Here is a 20,270-nt window from a genome sequence, read left to right as displayed (position 1 = left end):
TTTGCACTTAGGAGGAGTGTCGGAGGAGTTAGTGAAGTGGAGAGAGCTAGAAAAATTATAGAGAATAACACTCTGGAAAGAATTGAAGTCACATGCTATTAGAATTGTAACAAGAGAGGACCAACACCTCTCAATAGGGTTGTAATACCTCAGGGGTGGCCAACCTGTGGCTCCGGAGCCATATGTGGCTCTTCAGAAGTTAATATGCGGCTCCTTGTATAGGCACCAACTCCAGGGCTGGAGCTACAGGCGCCAACTTTCCAGTGTGCCGGGGGTGCTCACTGCTCAACCCCTGGCTCTGCCACGGGCCCTACCTTCAGTCCACCCCTTCCCCTGAGCCTGCCGTGCCCTTGCTCCCATTCCCCCGCCCCACTGCAGAGCCTCCTCCATGCCAGAAACAGCTGATTTTGGGGAGGGAGGGGGAGGTGCTGATCGGTGGGGCTGCTGGTGGGCGGGAGGCACTGGGAGCCAGGTGGGGGAGCTGATGGGGGGCTGCTGACGTATTACTGTGGCTCTTTGGCAATGTACATTGGTAAATTCTGGCTCCTTCTCAGGCTCAGGTTGGCCACCCCGTCATACCTGGAAGGATTTAAAACCAGAGTTGTTGCACGCCCATAAGAGACAGCAGCATTTGGGGTGACTAGGAAAAAAGTAGGAGGCAAGCAGAAGTTTCTTGCAATTCTACCAGCAAACCCAAGGAAAAATATTGAATATGTAAATCATGAGTGTCAATGATGTTCGCACCATATCAACCTTATGGGTGAAAAATCTTCAAAGTAATTTATTTTTCTTGGCCTGAGAAATAGGATTTATGTTTATAAACAGTACAAGGTACATTTTCTAAACAGTACACTGTTATGGTAACAGCCCCTAGATAATCCCCTCTGAATAGGAACAACAAAATGTCAACAAGTACCGTGCCAAATATGCACTCACGATAAATTCTGATTTAAAATATTGTTACGCTAGTCACATGAATAGATTAAGGGTCAAATCCTGATGCTAGGTTAGCAATCTTAGAACAGGGGTTCTTTATGAATGGTGGAGAAATGGACTTGCAGCTCTTCAGGTTGCTTGCAAAAATCATCTGGGCGTATCTCATTTAATTCCCTATCATTGCAGGGGCCTTGGATGTTGGTGCCCCTTGGTCCTGCCTGTTCTCTGCCTGTGACACACAATAGGTTAGTCACCTCAGGGCTGCAAGCCTTTGGTCTAATTCTTGCCGTTGGGCTTGGTGTGGGAGCTGGGTGATGTTTAGTGTTCTGTGATATACAGGAGGTCCAACTAGATGACCTGGTTGTGTCTTCTGGCCTTAACCACTATGATATTAAAATATCCCCAGGCAAGTCACAAAACATAACTGATGCCATTCCATAGCAAGTAATGCATGGGCTGCAATATCATCTAGAGCCCTTTCTCCTCTTTAGGTCAGCAGATCCCTGCAGTCACAAATACATTGGCTGTGTTCCTGCATCTGCCTTTACCCACCCTGACCTGCTCTCAAATTCCCTTCACAGTATTATGGAGAGAGCCACCTAAAACACTGCTCTGCGGAAGGAAGAGGGAGTCGAGCCTTCCTGCATGACCGCTGTTTGGCTCAGAACCCCTGTGCAATGGAATGGTGCTTTGAAACTTTCTGTAGCCTACCACAGTCGGCAAGTTTTGACCTTTAAGATCGGAGATAAATACATAGCAGTGCTGTGCAAAAATCCAGTCTTTGGAGGGACATCAATATAGGGGACTATTGACATCTGCATTACCAGTGTGATGTCTGCCTGCTTCAAGCTCTCTCACTTTGATGATGTGACACACTAGTCTAATGTGCACATGCTACAATGTTAAAAGATGATTGCTCCATGCAGTCTGACAGCACAGTGTCTAGCTGTGTACACCCTTTTTAAAGCAATAGGAGGATTTTATGGAGGTGTAAATTGATAAGAATTGAGAAGACAGTTAATCCCAGATGTGAACTGTCAAGAATCTTACAGGGTATCAGAGATAAACTTTACTTTGTGTAGCCATGAAAGAAAGCCTCTCTCTGATGCTCACATTCCACCCTGATTTACGTCCTTGTAAGCTCACTGACTTTAGTGGAACTTCAGGGCAGAATTCAGCCCTACCTGTCTTGGATGTTTCTAACACACCTATCACAGTAGTATCTAAGGGGCTAATCCAAATCCCATTGAAGTCAATCTGTCTAAGCTATTTATTTTGCCTCCATCACCATAGCATCGGAGTGCCTCACAGTCTTTAACGTATTTATCTTCACAATACCCTGGTGAGGTACAGAAGTGGTATTATGCCTGGACCTAAGGCCCAGAGAGACAAAGTGACTTGCTAAATGTCGCACAGGAAGTCTATGTCACAGCAGGGACTGGAGCCCAGGTAGCTCTAGGCTAATGTGCTAACCACTGAACCATCCTTCCTCTCCTAAGGGACTCTTTCCATTAATGTCAATGGACTTCGGGTCAGGCCCCAGTTACCGATGACTGTAATGGGCATTACTGGCTTTTTGTTTGTTTTTTTGATGAAACTTAAAACCATTTCCCTTTTTCTCTTGATGTAGTATTTAAAAAAAGAAAGTCATAAGGGAGTTAAATCACATTCTAGGATCTGAAGAGCTATAAAACTAGTGGCTAATTCAGGGATCAGCAACCTTTGGCATGCGGCCTGTCAGGGTAAGCTGTGGGAAGCAGCGGCCAGCACATCCCTTGGCCCGCGCCACTTACCGCAGCCCCCATTGGCATTGGACGGGGAACCGCAGCCAGTCGGAGCCGCGATCGGCCGAATCTGCGGACGTGGCAAGTAAACAAACCTGCCGGCCCGCCAGGGGGCTTACCATGGCGGGCCATATGCCAAAGGTTGCCGCTCCCTGGGCTAATTAATGAAGGCATATTACTAGTAAGACTACATGAGCATGTAGAAACAACATTTTTGGGTTCACAAAAAACCCTAAAACAAAGCAAATTTATTGGTTTATACCAGATGTCACTAAGATTCATTTACTTCTGGGGACATTGTCTTGGGAGGGAGTTAGAAAGGACCGGCAAGGCAATCAGCTATTCTAAATACAATATTAAAATCCTGCCGTAGAAGTCCTTTTCTACTTAATCCTTTTGTTAGGTATCAGGTTACTTTTTGTTTTCGCTGATTTGGCAGGTAACATGTTTGTAACCTGTTGGTAAAACCAGTTACTGAAGTGAATACAACTGTCATATCTGGGGAACATTGTACAGTGGTCTGCATTGAAAGGGATAATAGATGGATGCTAATGTGAATAAATCATACAAAAGATAGGACCAAATCCTGTAAGGGACTGAACACCTGCAATTTACAGGAGTCAGCCTCTCAGAATTCCATCCATATGTTGTATCGCAGAACACTAATGTACGTAGCAGTTCTAATCTAGAGTGAATGGGTTATAGGATCCGCCAGTAGACATGCTGAACCCAGTGCTACAAGACACTGGATGTCCTCAGCTCTGAGTGAAATCAGCCCAGTCTCTCAAGAATCTCTGAGCACCACCACAAAGGATTGGGCCCTTTGTTTCTCAGTGTCTTCATGGTATGCGTGCACTGAGATATGAGGATGGAGTTTTTTTTAAGTAAGGTGCTTGGCAGGGCTGAACTCTGTTGTGTTATAAATTCTGCTGTTCCTGCCAGACTTGCAATGACAATGCTCAAGGGTACTGAATGGCAGTACAGATGGAGTGTTAATTGGTGGCTGAATTATCTGTAAACAGAGACACACAGGGAATGCTCTACAGAATCTTGTGGAAACTAGAACTGGCCACTATTTTGGCTTTCATCCAAAAGCACCCTAGGAAACAACAGCAAAGGGGAAAAAATCATTCCAATTATTGCAAATAAATAGCATTTTTTAAAAATTTGGGCCTGATTCTGTTACTGTTACTCAAAAAGATAAGTTCCTGAGTAGTAAAGTATCAAAATCAATGTGGCTACTCACGGAGTAAGGTATTACTCTGCATGAGTAAGTGTGACAGATCTGGCCCTTTGTGGATATTTTTTGGAAAGGTTATTTTTGGTGTGACATGAGGGAACTAGAAGTTTATGAAGCTTAAAGCTGTATTGAGGCCCAAACACTGAGGCTGCATCCTGTACTCCTGAAGTGCTGTACCAACACTATATACTAGTTCTGGGCTGACAAATGACCTGCACAGCCCATCACACTGGAAAGGAACAGGATAGAGTGAGGGATGTCAGGGTTTTTTGCTCCTGTTTAAACATAATCGAGTTGCAACACAAATCTTCAGCTGTGTACATACAGTACCACTGTATATGGTCATAAGTTTACCCACACACACATGGCATGGGAATTAGAACCTGGATCCTTTTCTAAAAAGCCAGGACTCTTTGATCTAAAGGTGAATGTCCAGTAGGCACTTAGGGCAAAGAAAAGTCTCTAATAGTTTGTCAGCGTGTTAGCGTTCATGGGGAAAATATTCAAAAGTGCCCAAGTGAATTAGGCTTCTACATCTTAATTTCAAAAAGTGACTTAAGGCATGTCTACGCTACGAAATTAAGTCAACCTAACTGACGTTGGCATACAGCTGCCACAGTAATTACATCACTTGTGTGTGTCTACACTTTGCTCCTTGTGTCGGCAGTGCGTGTCCTCAGTAGGAATGCTTGTATTGATTTTACTGTCAGCGTGGGGCATTGTGGGACAGCTTCTGAAAGTTAGTAACAGTTGACATAAGCAACGTAGTGTCTACACTGACACTGCATCAACCTAACTACGTCGACATTGATTCTATGCCTCTCGAGGAGGTGAAGTGATTAAGTCAGGATACTGGGGCAGTTACATTGGTGGGAATGAAATTTTAGAATAGACACTTCCATAGTTAGGGCAAGGTAAGCTGCCTTGCATCAACCTAACTGTGTACCGTAGACTAGGCCTTAGACACTTAGGGTATGTCTATACTACCCGCCGGATCGGCGGGCAGCAATCGATCCAGCAGGGGTCAATTTTATCGCGTCTAGTCTAGATGTGATAAATCGACCCCCGAGCGCTCTCCCGTCGACTCCTGTACTCCACCACCGCCAGAGGCGAAGGTGGAGTCAATGGGGGAGCGGCAGCAGTCGACTTACCACAGTGTCTTCACTGTAGATCTAAGTAGATCTAAGTACGTTGACTTCAACTACGTTATTGCTTAACTTAGTTCGATTCCGCCCCTCCCCCCCCGCCCAGTGTAGACCAGGCCTTAGGGTCCTTAACCACTTGAACTTTCAAAAAATTTACCTTATATCTTCCATTAGAAAGCACTGTAACAATTAACAACTGAACAGGTCTGTCCAGTATAAAATAGTGTAGGTCTGTCAGTCTTGATAGTCACCATTTAATTGCAACAGTGTCTTAATCAAAGAACTCATGTCACAGTAGTGGAGAAAAAAAGAATGTGAAATCAGGTGATATTTGGTGCAGTACCTACCTAGGGAGTCATATGCTTCCAAAGATGCATTGTATTCCGTCAGCAGTTTGCTTATTGTGTTGCTTAATTTGCAACACATGCTGCAAAAGACAGTGGAAGCTCCCCTGGGTGAAATAACAAACTGATGAACTAAGCACAATCATAGATAACATTATGTGCAATCATCTGAATAGCAAACATTGTAGGAAGCTGAAGACACTTTTAAACTAGGGTCTCTGTGTACAAGATGAGGGGTATTCAGTTGCAAAATAGCAACTTGGCATTGAATTACTCCACAAGTTAAGGTTCTTACGGAAGTAACACTGGCACGGATCTCCAGGTACAAAACAAGTTCCAGAGGTCCTTGCCTTGGCAGCATCAGCACCGTGCCTGAGTAATTCTTTAACAGCTGGTAGGTCTTGCTTGAGTATTGCTATGTGGAGCGCAGTTTCCCTTACAAAGAATTTGGAAGCTTTCGCTGCCAGAAACACAATCTGTCCTTTACAAATTTTCCAAGGAAGGGCATCGACCTGGCTTCTAAAGTGGTACATACACTATTCCATGACTGTTTTTCACATATACCTGTTTATGTCTGCATTTTTGCATGTGAAAAGACCTGACTGTAAGGATATGCATTTGCAAAAATTTGAGTACAAAGAATTTGCCTGCTCTCAGAAAGCTTTATGGAGGCGGCTAAGCATTATTGGGACTGTTACAAATGGAGCACTGAGGCACAGAGAGACTGAGTGATTTGCTAAGGGTCAGATTCTGTTTCTGAATCTGTAACTGATTTATCTAGTTGCTTATATCACCCCATCGCCACAGTATCTGAGCACCTAGAACCCAGTACTCTTGACTCCCAGGGGCTAATCCTGCACTATAGAAGTTAAAGGGGATTTTGCTGTTGACTTCAAGGGCAGAAATATCAGGGCGTTATCCTACAAAACCACAATCACTTCAGCACTGGTATTATATTTACTATACTTCAGCACAGTACACTCATGCTGGCCTGAAAAGCTCAGTTCTGACATGTGAGACACACTTAAGCTGTTTACCTTAACAGCCATCTCCTTAAATTCAAGCAGGATGGATTATTTAAAACTGTTTTAACTAGACATATAGTTTGCTTACATAATGTCTACATTCCACTTTAGCCCCTGGGTAGCAGTGGCTATTAAATATAGCAATTTTCATTGTCGCCCTTATTGCCTTAAATATGTAATACTGAAATGTCGAAGATCCCCGATATAATCCAACTCTATTTCACACTTTGCACAAAATTTTAAAGTAGTACCATGAGTTCCTTGATCAAGTCCCCACAGATATGTTGATTTTAGTTGAAATTGTTAGCTAAGCACATACTGTATTCTATTGTACAGTGTGAGCCCATTTCAATTTCTAAACCCATACAGGAATCGGTTGGCCCTGAAGGAAAGCTGCATTACAAAACAACATATATATGGGTCTTCACATTTCTGGCTCATCCTATAAATGGCTTAAAATGGGTTCATATTAACATGGTAGAAAGGTTCACATTCTGATGAGCAATCTGTCTCATGTCTGTGTAGGTCAATGCTGCTACATCAAGGATAATTTGTATCGGTGTGGAAGCCCCCATGTCACTGCTTCAGAACACTGCTCCTGCTACAAAAGATCTGTGGGTTGACTTTTCTATGGTGTATGTGGAGAATTCTGTCCCACACTTGCTGCTGCTCATGGAATAATTTGTCTCTGTCTAGAATGTTCATGAATTAAGTTAATTTTCACATGCATTCACAGTCCCCCACAAAGATATTTTGCCCATTAAAATCCTATATTTTTGGTGAACTGAGAAGAACTGTCTGCAGCTAAGTACCGTTGTACAACTTGGATGTCATTGGTTCATTAATTAAAGATGGCACCTTCTCCAAAATAACATGCACAACTTCTTTATTGCTGTTGAGTAAGGCGATGTGTAAAATGGTTTCTCCCCAATTCCCTAGAAATAAGGTTTCATTACCTCTAGTATTGAAAAGTACTTTTTTTAAAAGCTACTTCAAAAAAATTGCAAATTGGTTCTTCTTATGCCTGTCAGACAAATGTAAAATGGCCACCATAAAAATGAATATAAAGTTCTGCATTGGCATAAAAGTGTTTTACTTTATTTATTATTTGTATTACCAATTATTTATATTAGCAAGCAAAATTATGGGGAGACCCTGTGCAGACATAGGGCAAAAGACAGTAACTTCCCTAAAGGGCTTATAGTCTAAGCAGATACAGAGCTGGAGAGTTATCTCCATTTTACAGTTGGGGAACTGAGGCACAGAGATTAAGTGACTTGCTCAAGGTCTCAGATAGAATCTGGGAGAGAGCTGGAATTGAGCCCAGATCTTCTGAATCCCAATCCAATGCCTTAGTCACAAGAGTCTTGCCAATGCTCATGATTTTGTCATGAGTCTCGTGATAATTATTGGTTTCAGAGTAGCAGCCGTGTTAGTCTGTATATGCAAAAAAGAAAAGGAGGACTTGTGGCACCTTAGAGACTAACCAATTTATTTGAGCATAAGCTTTCGTGAGCTACAGCTCACTTCATTGGATGCATATAGTGGAAAATACAGTGGGGAGATTTATATACCCAGAGAATATGAAACAATGGGTGTTACCATACACACTGTAACGAGAGTGATCTGGTAAGGTGAGCTGTTACCGGCAGGAGAGTGGGGCGGGGGGAGGGGGATGGAGACCTTTTGTAGTGATAATCAAGAAGGGCTATTTCCAGCAGTTGACAAGAACATTGAGAAACAGTGTGTATGGGGGGAATAAACATGGAGAAATAGTTTTACTTTGTGTAATGAAACATCTACTCCCGGTCTTTATTCAAGCCTAAGTTAATTGCATCATCCCCCATCCCCCACCCCACCCACCTCCGCTCTCCTGCTGGTAATAGTTCACCTTACCAGCTCACTCTTGTTACAGTGTGTATGGTAACACCCATTGTTTCATTTTTTTGTGTATATAAAATCTCCCCCCTTTATTTTCCACTACATGCATCCTATGAAGTGAGCTGTAGCTCACGAAAGCTTATGCGCAAATAAATTTGTTAGTCTCTAAGGTGCCACAAGTACTCCTTTTCTTTTTGTGATAATTATTGTTTTCCTTAAAGCCCCAGCTCCTGGAGTCAAGTGGTTATTGATGATTTCAGCCTTCATTCTTAAAGAAAAAGTAAGTTTCTGGCCCTTGTGGCTGCGGAGAAAGCTTCAAAATATGATCCCAGAGCACTCTAAAAGTCAGACAGCAGAAGGCAAATAAAAGGAACACAAATATATATATTTTTTACATAATCATGATTTTAAAGCCAATCTCATGGTTTTTGGTTAGCTTGACTCATGATTTTTGAACACCTGAGGTTAGCAGTACTGCAAGGCTGTCCTTTTACAGAAACTTTTCAGAAGCAAGTACATTTACATTCTCATGACTGGAACAGAATGAAGCAACACATAAGAGTTATGACAGCTTTGCTGTACTCTCACTGGAAAATCAATGTCTTCATTTTACAGCAGTAGCCGCCTATTGAGAAAATCATTCATCCTTACAGCTGAGCATCATTCCTAAAGGTAATAGAATATTGTAAACAGCTGCTTTTAAAGTGAGACCTGGAAATCATAAAGGGTCAGTAACTGCAGAACCAGACAGATTTGCCTATGCTTTGCATTGTATATAATAATTTAATGCATTGTTCAAAAACTGAAAAATCTAAGCATTCACTACTCAGAAAGACTGATGACCCCTATAGAAGCCCATTTTCAAACACAGGAACAAATGAACTGGTGGTGGGAGGGGAAGAATCTCATGTAGCCATTAAGGGCATTGAACTCTTTCCCTTGACGTCTGTAAAGTTTGGATCAGGCCCAAAGGGTTATACATTTTCAAAAAGCCAAAGCTAGCACTTAGATTATTTATTTCCAAAACAAATTTCCAGTAAAAAAGGAAATAAATACTAAACCTTAATTATTATAGGATGGTGAGTAGCAGAACTGTAATTGGTGAAGTTGAACGATTAGCACCTGTCCGTCTTGAAAGATGGTGGTGTAAGCACCAAAGCAGTTCAGTTCCTATGTGTTCTGCAGCACCGTGAGTGACTGAAAATCCAATTCTTGAGCAACAGTCCATCCATGCCACAGATAGTGCAGGCGTAAGGTGCAGGGCGGGAAGATGAATCCGGCATATGACTAGCGCTTGAGGTCTGCTGCACTTTTCTCTTCTTTCCTCTTCCTCAGCCCACTCTCTTCAGCCTCTCTGGGTACATCTACACTGCAGAAAAAAGACGTGAAGCAGCACGTCTCAAGAGCCCAGGTCATATGACTTGGGCTCACGAGGCTCATGCTACAGGACTAAAAATATCAGTGTAGATGATCTCATTTGGGCTGGAGCCCAGGCTCTGAAACCTGGCAAGGCCCAAGCAGGAATGTCTGCCCTTCTACTTTTCGCCCAGTAGCACAAGCCATTCAAGCCCTTCTTAGCTGACATGGGCTCTGAGACTCGCTGCCTGTTTTTTTTTGTTTGTTTGTTTGTTTGTTTTGGGGTTTTTTTGCAGTGTAAATGTAGCCTTTGACTCCCTGGTGCAGCATAACCCTCCAGTGTAGCCTGTTGCTTGCTGCATCTTCCCAGCTTGTAGTGCCAATGTTGAAAGATTTTGTCCCTCTTGTAAACGTCCTTGAACCTGAGCCAAGGTTGGACCAATGGCCTTGGAGCATCTGCAAGGTCTCTATGCAGTAGGTCCTTTGGAATTCATCCATTGTCCATCCGGTGCAGACAAGGAAGACGAACTGTGTTTGAAAATAATGAGTAGACTTAGTAATTTTGCTTTCTCAAATACTTCAATGTCAGGACCTTTTCCCCCAACTTGATATTTAGAATACTGCAAATGAGGGTGAAAGGTGGTCAGTCATCCTCATGCCTTCTATAGATGGTCCTGGTCCTGGTCTCACCAGCATATGGCAGCATGCTCAAAACACAGACCCATACTGCGGTGTTCAGTATTCCCGCTAATGTTTTCCATCCATGTGTGGAATGGATTTTATGATGTGCACCAATATTGAGATAATGTGAGGATGTGAACCACTAGTAGAAACAAAAACCTAGATATAATATATATTTTTAAAAAGTTACCATAGGGATAATTACTTCAGCCAGGAGAGGTTAGGCATTTTAGAACTCACTACTCAAAGAATTAAATTTAAGCATAAGAGAGAAATAAAATAATGAAATGCATAGACCAGTCAATAAACTAAAATAACAGCACTTTGAAAGAATAAAATTACAGAGAATATATGTGCATTGCAGGAAGTACCAAGAAGTAACAACAACACAAGTATGTGTTGAGGTGAGTGTGAAAGAGACTGTGTGTGTGAGAGAGACAGACAGACAGTGTGTGTGTGTGTGCTGGCTGCTGGAGAAGTGTATGAGAGACCGTGTGCTGTCTCTTTAAGCAGAGAGGCACTTCCCTGTATTAATTCCTGCTTCAAGTCCACTGGCTGTGGTAGAACCAGAGCATATCTTTTAGAAAAACATCCAGTCTTGACTTTAGAACTGCCAGTGACAGGGAATCCACTACAACACTTGGTAAGTCATTCCCGTGTTTAATTACTATCACTGTTAAAAGCTTCACCTTATTTCTTGTGTGAATTTGCCTAGCTTCAGCTTCCAGCCATTGGAACTTGTTATACCTTTTGTCTACTAAATTGAGGAACACTCTATCAAATTTCTGTTCCCCATGTAAGTACTTTTAGGCTGTGATCAAGTCACCCCTTAACTTTCACTTTGATAAGCTAAGTAATTTGATTTCCTTGAGTCTCACTGGAGGTTTTTCTAATCTTTTGATCATTCTCATGGCTCTCCTCTAAACCCTCTCCATTTTTTCAACAGCCTTCTTGAATTATGGCGAGCAGAACTGACCATGAATCTAGTCGTGGTTGCATCCGTGCCAAATGCAGAATTAATGTCATCTGTCTACTCCTATTCAATATTCCCCTGCTTATATGTCCAAGGATCTCATTAGCTCCGTTTCTGGGGTTGAGTTTTGTTTTAAAAGCTCTCCCATCCTTTAGGTCAGATGGAAATTTATGGTTCTAAGACTGATACCATGGGACTTTTTGTTAACACTGTCCCTAGGAGTTTAGTTATATGCCTTATAAATAACAGTGACTACATGGTTCAAGAAAGTATAAATTCTTCGGTTTATTGGACTGCCTACTCCAGGGGTGGTCAACCTGAGCCTGAGAAGGAGCCAGAATTTACCAATGTACATTGCCAAAGAGCGACAGTAATACGTCAACAGCCCCCCCATCAGCTCCTCCCAGCACCTCCCGATCAGCTGTTTCGTGGCATGCAGGAGGTTGGGGGGGGAGGAGGAGGAGTGAGGGCATGGCAGGCTCAGAGGAAGGGTGGAATGGGGGCAGGGCCTGTGACAGAGCCAGGGGTTGAGCAGTGAGCACCCCCCAGCACACTGGAAAGTTGGCACCTGTAGTTCCAGCCCCAGAGTCGGTACCTATACAAGAAGCTGCATATTAACCGATGAAGTGAGCTGTAGCTCACGAAAGCTCATGCTCAAATAAATTGGTTAGTCTCTAAGGTGCCACAAGTACTCCTTTTCTTTTTGCGAATACAGACAAACACGGCTGTTACTCTGAAACATATTAACTTCTGTGGCTCCGGACCCACAGGTTGGCCACCCCTGGCCTACTCTATTCGTGATCATATTTAATGGGGGGAAATTCATCTCTGCAAAGGGCTTAGCACAATCCCTATTTACCACTTACTTAGAGGTTATAAACTGGGGTTAAGAAATCCCTGGTGTTCATGCTGGCCCTCTGCACAGGGTAAATTTCAGCTAGTGAGCAGCATGGTCTTAGTTACAAGCTGGAGGGCACAGCAGGCCATTAATCTCCCATGATTTTAGAGGGCAGAAGCTGGAGCTGTGAGAGGGTATTGGTCAGGTTCTGCAATAGTGGAAGCCGCAATTAATTAACTTGGACCTTACATGAATGTGGAATGAGTTTTACTCCAAGCAGTCGCAAAAAAAAAAAAAAAAAAAAAAAAGAGAGAGCCATGATTACACAAAGTCACTATTGAAATTACTGATAAAATAGGAAAAATAATTTATGACTTAAGGGAGCAATGTCTGTTGCTCTCACTTCTTCTTTGATATGTTCTGTGTTAGATGGGGAAAGTGTAGAGCAGTTCAGCGATCGAGATGGGAAGGGAGTCTCTCTTTCAAGTACGGCTTAAAGACCCCAGTTACCAGGGCTGGATTATGACATTCTGAGGCTCTAAATTCTGTCAAATGTAAGAGGCCCCATACCATAAAAAAAAAATTATTTTCACAGAAAGGACATTGAATATATAAACACAAAAGCTTTATATTTACATATATATATACAGAGGTGAAGTTGTAAAAATAGAATTAAATTAATATATTTTCATCTGATTTCTTAATTAGTAGATATGAAAATTTTATATCTTCAGCAACACAATAGCAGTTACAGTTGTACAGACCAGCCTACTTAATGGAAGCAGTACAATCTGCAGTATATCTGTTTGCGCATCATATTAATTTTAACACTGAAATTTAAAACATTTTCTGACGTGATTTTTGGAGAGCAAAGTTATTGATTATGTCCTCAAGTGATAAGCTATGGAGTTTGTCACTTTCGATGCACACAATGCTTAGGGCAGATAGCTTTTCTTGCAGCATTTTCTAGGCAGGTATCTCTGTTCGCATTTGCTTCTCGATCCTCTGTCTCCCCCAGGACCACTAATTAATCTTGAGTAAACACCTCCGACACACACAGTGACAAGCTATATGCGTGGAAGAGAAAGAATTTACCAGAAAAAACACTGCTAATCTCTAGCCAGGCATTGAGACTGAGAAAAACTATCCTATATTCAAGCAAATATAATGAATATTATCGGCTTTAATAGCCTATAAATCACATATACACATTGTTTGAAATAACTTGCTCACCATGTACTCAGAATATTTTGATATATATGTATATCTTCCTTCACTTCTCTCAAAACCCTCTAGTTATTCTTTTGTCAGCACTCTCTAATACAGGGGTGGCCAACCTGAGCCTGAGAAGGAGCCAGAATTTACTAATGTACATTGCCAAAGAGCCACAGTAAAAGTCAGCAGCCCCCATCAGCTCCCACACCCTGCTCCCAGTGCCTCCCACCCACCGGCAGCCCCGCTGATCAGCGCCTCTCCCTCTCTCCCTGCACTTCCCGATCAGCTGTTTCGTGGCATGCAGGAGGCTCTGGAAGGGAGTGGGGGAGCAAGGGAATGGCAGGCTCGGGGGAGAGAGCAGGAAGGGGTGGAGTGGAGGCAGAGCCAGGGGTTGAGCAGTGAGCACCCCCGGGCACATTGGAAAGTTGGCGCCTGTAGCTCCAGCCCCGGAGTCGGTGCCTATACGAGGAGCCGCATATTAACTTCTGAAGAGCCACAGGTTGGCTTCCCTCTGTCAGTTTCAGGAACCTTCACAGTAAATATTAGAGCAGGGGTGACCAACAAAATGTATCCTCCTTAAGATCCACTTGACCCAAGTCCATAAGACGATCGCCTGCAAACTTAGTCAGGTGAAGCATGGATAACGCAAGAAGCAGAAAGTGGCGTGCGCACTAAAATACACAATTGCATGTATGTACAGATCAAAAGAAGAAAGAACACAGTAATAATTAAGAAAAATGAAGAAAAACAGGAGTTTTTGATATATACACGACTGAGCATGCTGGACTGTAAACAAAGGTGGCGGCCTTCCGGCTATTACCAACCAAAGGGGAGGGCTTTACATGACGTCATTCCTAGGACAAGTCCCATACAAGTATGAGCTTGGCAAGATGGCTTCATGACACTGCCGTCTCCGACCTCACATTTTTCCTGATTTTATCGGCAGTGAGATTAGTTATTTATTTAAATAAATTATGAAGGCATGGTCAGAATTTTACCAGTAGCAGCTGGCCAACAAGACACTGCCTTAGAAGACTGATAGTAGACTTACTCATAGAAATAATAATTTTACAAGTGCAATTATTGGTTTTTTTCCTCAGCCCTGGCCTCTGGCCTGTCAATAATGAACAATTAATGAAGGGTAAGGGTAGGTAAAGATATGAGTGTACCCAGATGTGTCTATTTTTGTCATAATTGATCAAAAATGTCTATATTTAGAGAGAATATAATTTTTCTCAGTTTTTTCTTTTTTAGGGGCCTCTCATATTGCAAGCTCATACTGCAAGGCCCTAAGATGTAGTTTAGTTAGTTTATGCCTTAATCCAGCCCTGCCAACTACAAACAGTTAAATCAGTCAACGTATTATAACACTTTGGACAATTACAGTGGAATTTTTGATGCGCTCAAAACATTGGCCAAACTCTGCTCTGACTGAATTCAATGGGAGTTTTACCACTGACTTCCCTGGAAACTGAATAAAGCCATCAAGCAGTGCTTTGGAAAACCCCACCCTTGCTGTACAATGCTGCCATTCTCTCTCCAACCTCACCCCCTCCATGAACACATTCACAGAAGATAAGAATGGACATGTAGAAAAACAATAGTAAAATGTCACACTGCAAAAAGATTGGTAACCCACATTCTAGCTTTATTGACTGCAGGCAAGTTTTTATTATGCCTCAAATAATTAAATTCTGCAACAGTGACATTAAAAAAACAGACCAATTTATCAAAATAATTGTATTCTGACGATTATGTACATATTATATACATTTTACAGTATTACATAAACAGGCATTTTTATACATAATGTAAATATGGTAACCAGAAAATCAAAAACACATTTTGACCAAAATATTCCTATGCAATGTAAGAAATATATAGGGCACTTTAAAAAAAATTAGAAATAGTAAAACCATCTTTAAAAAGTATAATTGAGTTAGTAGAAATTGAATTAAATTACAATCAGATTAAAAAGTTAAACTAAAAAATATTACTTAGGTATCATTCAAAAAAAGTGTAAAGAGAAAAAGAAACACACTTTCCTTTATATATTAACACCTTCACACTGGTAGCGATGGTATGCCTCATTTCCAGCAATGGGACATAGCCTAGGAAATCCAGATTTCCATTCTCCAGGGGTTAATTCAAGAGTACCACAATGGTTAGATTAAAGCCTTTAGGCCTAACCCCTTTAAATTAAACAGCAAAGGTGTGTAACAGTACAAATATTGTATATTTTCATGCACCTCAATTACATTAATTGTAGGACTTGGTATACTTAACATACTGGGCCTCTGGTAGGTTAGTATTAACATTTGGCCATGCAGTGCTAAAGGGAAGCAAAACACACTGCAGTGTGCTTACAGAAGTTTTGTCGCTGGTTTGCTATTCACCAGCTGAGCACAACAGTGTATATATAGACATCCCTCTGGATGACCTCCACAAGAAATGTGGGGCCCTAAATTCAGAAGGGGATATTTTGTACTAGTCTTATTAACTCACTTAAAATGCCTTAAGTCCTTTTACTCTCCAAAATGCATGTTCAACAGGCCTTACACACAAATGATTATTGAAATGTTTTGAGGATAGTGGGACAGACACACATTTTATGAACTAGTTTAAGTATCACCCAGTTATTCTTCCTGTAAACCTTCATTCTTCCTGTGCTGAGTATGTTTTCAACTGATGGGACTATTTTGATTTTGCATCTATGATTGTCTAAGTCGTTCTTTACATAATGCATTCTACATGTACTTTACCCACAGACCATCTTTTATTATCTGCTGTGATTTTTGTAACTGAAACACCTTGATACACGTTAAAATTAAGTTTATAATAATTTTACATAAACAGCTGTTAACCTTAACAGCTATTAACAGCACCATATTCTTAAAGCTTTTATAGCTTGCATGTTTTAAGGTTGCACTGCATCTACATGCTGAGACCTGATCCTGCAAACACACATGCCCGTGTTTACCTTTAAGCATGCAAATAGTCCCATTAAAGCCAATGAGACCGCGCATTTGTGGCCTAAACTTTAAACCAATCCTGTAATGCTTATGGGGGCTTCAGTGTGTAATTCAGCTAGCCCTTACTCACCCATGAATCACTGAAGGCAATGAAACTATTTGAGTGACTAACGTTGAGTAGTTTCAGGCCCGAGATCACTTCCCATGTAAGTTACAGTGTAGACTGAATGCTCTTTCCAAACTTGGACAATAGGAAAGTTTAAATTTATACCAAAAATGCTCTTTTAAAACATTACCAGAATTATGACAAGAATGAGACCTATTCCACTGTCTGTCTTTGTGTTGCCTTAATATAAAAGAGATGCTAATCTAGAATATCAAAATAGTGTATTCACATATACGTATGAAAGCATCTAATAGAAAAGTAAAAAACATAAAAGGCAAAGTTTGAATTACTGTAATTAAATATCATTAGAAAAAAGTTCATTTCAAGCAAGAACCTTTTGTTGAACATAACCCATAAAACAACAAAGAGTTACATTTCCCCTCTTCTATGGGCTTTTGCTGCAATGGCGCCACCTTCCTCCTCATCCTCCTCTTCCTCCTCATAATTTTCTTCATGACCTTCTTTTGCATTGTTCTCTTCATGAACTCCTTGCTCATGGTCTGCACCTTCATTGTTTTTTTCATCAGCCTGAAAAGATCAAACAAAAATGGAAGGATTCAGTGAAAGTACTGTGAGGCTCTGTACCTCAGGGGAACACCCAGCACCCCCATGTTCATCCTTGTAAAATGATTGTGTGGTATCCAATGCAAAGTTTGTCATGTTGGGTGTCTTCGGAAGGCTCATGATGCACTGAGCATGGTTGTTACAGTGATGTTATAGTAATTGTTACAGTAATGTCATAGATTATAATTTCAGGTATATAGTTATGAAGCTGAAAATGTATCCTCGTGGCTTAAAGCAAGCCCAGGCAAAATCTCTCCAAGAGCAGAGAGGCAGTTCACACCTCATCAGGGCAGGTATGGGACAAACCCAGCCCAGCCTCACGGGAACAAAGGACACTGGCGTAGGCAGTAACAAAAGAATCTGTTGGACTCTCGAGTGAGTCACCCTCCTTCCTTTGGCCAGTTTGGAACTGTGATGAGGTAATGCTCACCTGACTCTGAAGGGGGGCAGGGTGCAAAGCCAAGAGGGAAGAAAGGACATGATAAAAGGGAGAGATGTTTGCCATGCTCTTCCTCTCTCTTCCACCTACATCTACAGACACCACACCAAGCGACTGAACCACTGATCAAAGGGGAGAGCCCGGTTGAAGAGCAACCAGCCATCCTGTGGTGAGAAGCATCTAAGTTTGTAAGGACATTGGAATTGTTAAGATCATCTTAGAATGCATTTTGCTTTTATTGCATTTGACTAAATCTGACTTGTTACGCTTTGACTTAAAATCTATCTTTATAGTTAATAAAGATATTTGTTTGTTCTACCTGAAGCAGTACGTTTGGTTTGAAGCAGGACAGAGACTCACCTTGGGATAGCAAGCCTGTTACATATTAATGTCTTTGTTAAAATGACAAACTCATATAAGCTTGCAGCATCCAGCAGGCACAACTGGACACTGCAAGACGGAGGTTCCTAGGGTTGGGTTCCTCTGGAACTGGAGGTATTGGCTAGTGTCATTCGGTTGCACAATCCAAGGAGCAGCTTACATGCCAGAGGCTGTGTGTGAACAGCCCAGGAGTGGGGGTTCTGACAGCAGAGCAGGGTAAGGCTGGCTCCCAGAGTCAAGGATTGGAGTGGCCTAGCTTATCACTGGTCCAGATAGCACCAGGGGAACGTCACAAGTACATTTACCCATAAAACTTTTAAAAATATATATTGTGTGGTGGTTATAGCTTATCTTAAAACACATGGCTGGGTTAGGATAAAATTCTGGTGCAAGACAGAACTTACAGTTCTGAGGAATTGAAGGCAAAGGTGGCTTTAAACCTCTGAATTCTGGGATGCTCTGGAAGCTGACGCGTCATAACCCAAAATCTCGGTGGAGCTATAGGCCTGCCCCCAACTCCATCCACTATGTTGAGGCTTGCAAAGTGGCCTACATAAGGCAGGCTGCAGCTGTCCTATACAATTCCTGTGGCGGGGGGACTGTCCCCTATCTAGTTCTGGAGGTTTTATAGCCCTGTATTATGCCACAGAGGCTGTAGTGAGGATGAAAATTTCATCCTTTACAGTCTGATCCTGTTGAAGTTAATGTCAAAAGTCCCACTGATTTCACAGGAGCAGGATGATACCTTTTAGTGAGTTACATTATTAAATGCGGTTATAATGGAATATTTACAGAATTCTATAATCCTCATACATGACAGAATAGCACATTACACAACACAATACGGATTCAGGGAGAGTTTCTGGGCTGTGTGTCTCGCAGGCACAGCATAGAATTTGCAGCCCAGATGTGTGTGTTGGAGGGTGGGAAGCAAATTCAGAGATGCAATTAAATAGATAACCGCAGATGAAAAAGAGGTGATTCTCATGTGAAGCTGGAAGAGTTGATGAAGGAATTCTAGATGCTAGAGCTGGAGGCTCTCCAGGTTGAAAGGATTTTGGGAGGAATAGGAAGTGAATTAGGGCAGGAGGAAGTTGAGGCAGAGTTTGAAAGTTTATTTATGCTTAAAAGTGAGCTACAACCTTTATTGTGTAATGTCTACCATGACTGTAGCTTTGTTAAAGACAATTATACCTACTATTTTATTGTACCTACATTTTCACCATATGGCTCTTCAGCATTGTGTTCCCGTTCCTTTTTCTTCTCTTCAGTCAAATCTTCCTGGACCTAAAAGGCACAAACATACAGCTCTGCAAATTTCTGGTTTCCCTTAAAATTAGCAGGTGGCAAATATAATCCTTCTATGGTAGAACCTCAGAGTTACGAACACCTCGGGAATGGAGGTTGTTCGTAACTCTGATACATTCGTAACTCTGAACAAAACATTATGGTTGTTCTTTCAAAAGTTTACAACTGAACATCGACTTATTACAGTTCTGAAACTTCACTATGCAGAAGAAAAATGCTGCTTTCTCTTTATTATTTTTAGTAGTTGACGTTCAACACAATACTGTACTGTATTTGCTTTTTTGTCTCTGTTGCTGCCTGATTGCGTACTTCCGGTTCCAAATGAGGTGTGGGGTTGACTGGTTAGTTTGTAACTCTGAGGTTCTACTGTAGTATTAAAATGCAAAAACAAAATAAAAACCCAGTTTAAAAAAACATCACCAGCACATTGTTCACCTACTCTGAAAAGAAATGTATGAATTTATAGTACAATTGTCATACAGTGCTCCCCACGACAAGCCAACACACATGCACACACTGCACAGATTTGACCTGACCTGAGATTTCTATATCAAGTTTGTCCCTCTCCTTCAAATTTCAAACGACTGTATTAAGTCTGTACAGTGGTTATGATTAAATCAATCCCATCAGGAGGCTCTTATAATTAGATTTCAGGCTTGACATCTGATACTGACATTTAGTGGTGTGTATACAAAAGACTAATTTCCTCTTTAAATCTTTTTAGTATTCTCTCACTAGTATGTGTAGTGATCCTGAGGCTGATAGGGTCCAGAGTGACCTAGACAAATTGGAGAACTGGGCCAAAAGAAATCTGATGAGGCTCAACAAGGACAAGTGCAGAATCCTGCACTTAGGACGAAAGAATCCCATGCGCTGCTACAGGCTGGGGACTGACTGGCTAAGCAGCAGTTCTGCAGAAAAGGGTCTGGGGATTACAGTGGATGAGAAGCTGGATATGACTCAGCAGTGTGCCCTTGTTGCCAAGAAGGCTAACGGCATATTGGGCTGCATTAGTAGGAGCA

At 41.7% G+C, this 20,270-nt stretch overlaps 1 protein-coding gene across 1 annotated transcript in view; it reads right to left on the bottom strand.

Moving 5' to 3' along the window:
* Nucleotides 1–15,045: 15,045 nt before the first annotated feature.
* GOLIM4 (golgi integral membrane protein 4) overlaps nucleotides 15,046–20,270 on the bottom strand; it is a 64,830-nt gene continuing 59,605 nt past the window's right edge. The window contains exons 16-18 of the mRNA XM_075132133.1: nucleotides 19,156–19,227; nucleotides 18,624–18,632; nucleotides 15,046–17,084 (exon numbers count right to left, since the gene is read on the bottom strand). Coding sequence (XP_074988234.1) covers nucleotides 16,926–17,084; nucleotides 18,624–18,632; nucleotides 19,156–19,227 — 240 coding nt within the window. The 3' untranslated portion in view covers nucleotides 15,046–16,925. The remainder of the gene's footprint in view (nucleotides 17,085–18,623; nucleotides 18,633–19,155; nucleotides 19,228–20,270) is intronic.

Source organism: Caretta caretta, chromosome 9 (genome assembly GCF_965140235.1).
Source record: "Caretta caretta isolate rCarCar2 chromosome 9, rCarCar1.hap1, whole genome shotgun sequence".
Classification (NCBI taxonomy): domain Eukaryota; kingdom Metazoa; phylum Chordata; order Testudines; family Cheloniidae; genus Caretta; species Caretta caretta.
The sequence above is the reverse complement of the archived record's forward strand: the minus strand, read 5'-3'. Positions and strand labels throughout refer to the sequence as shown.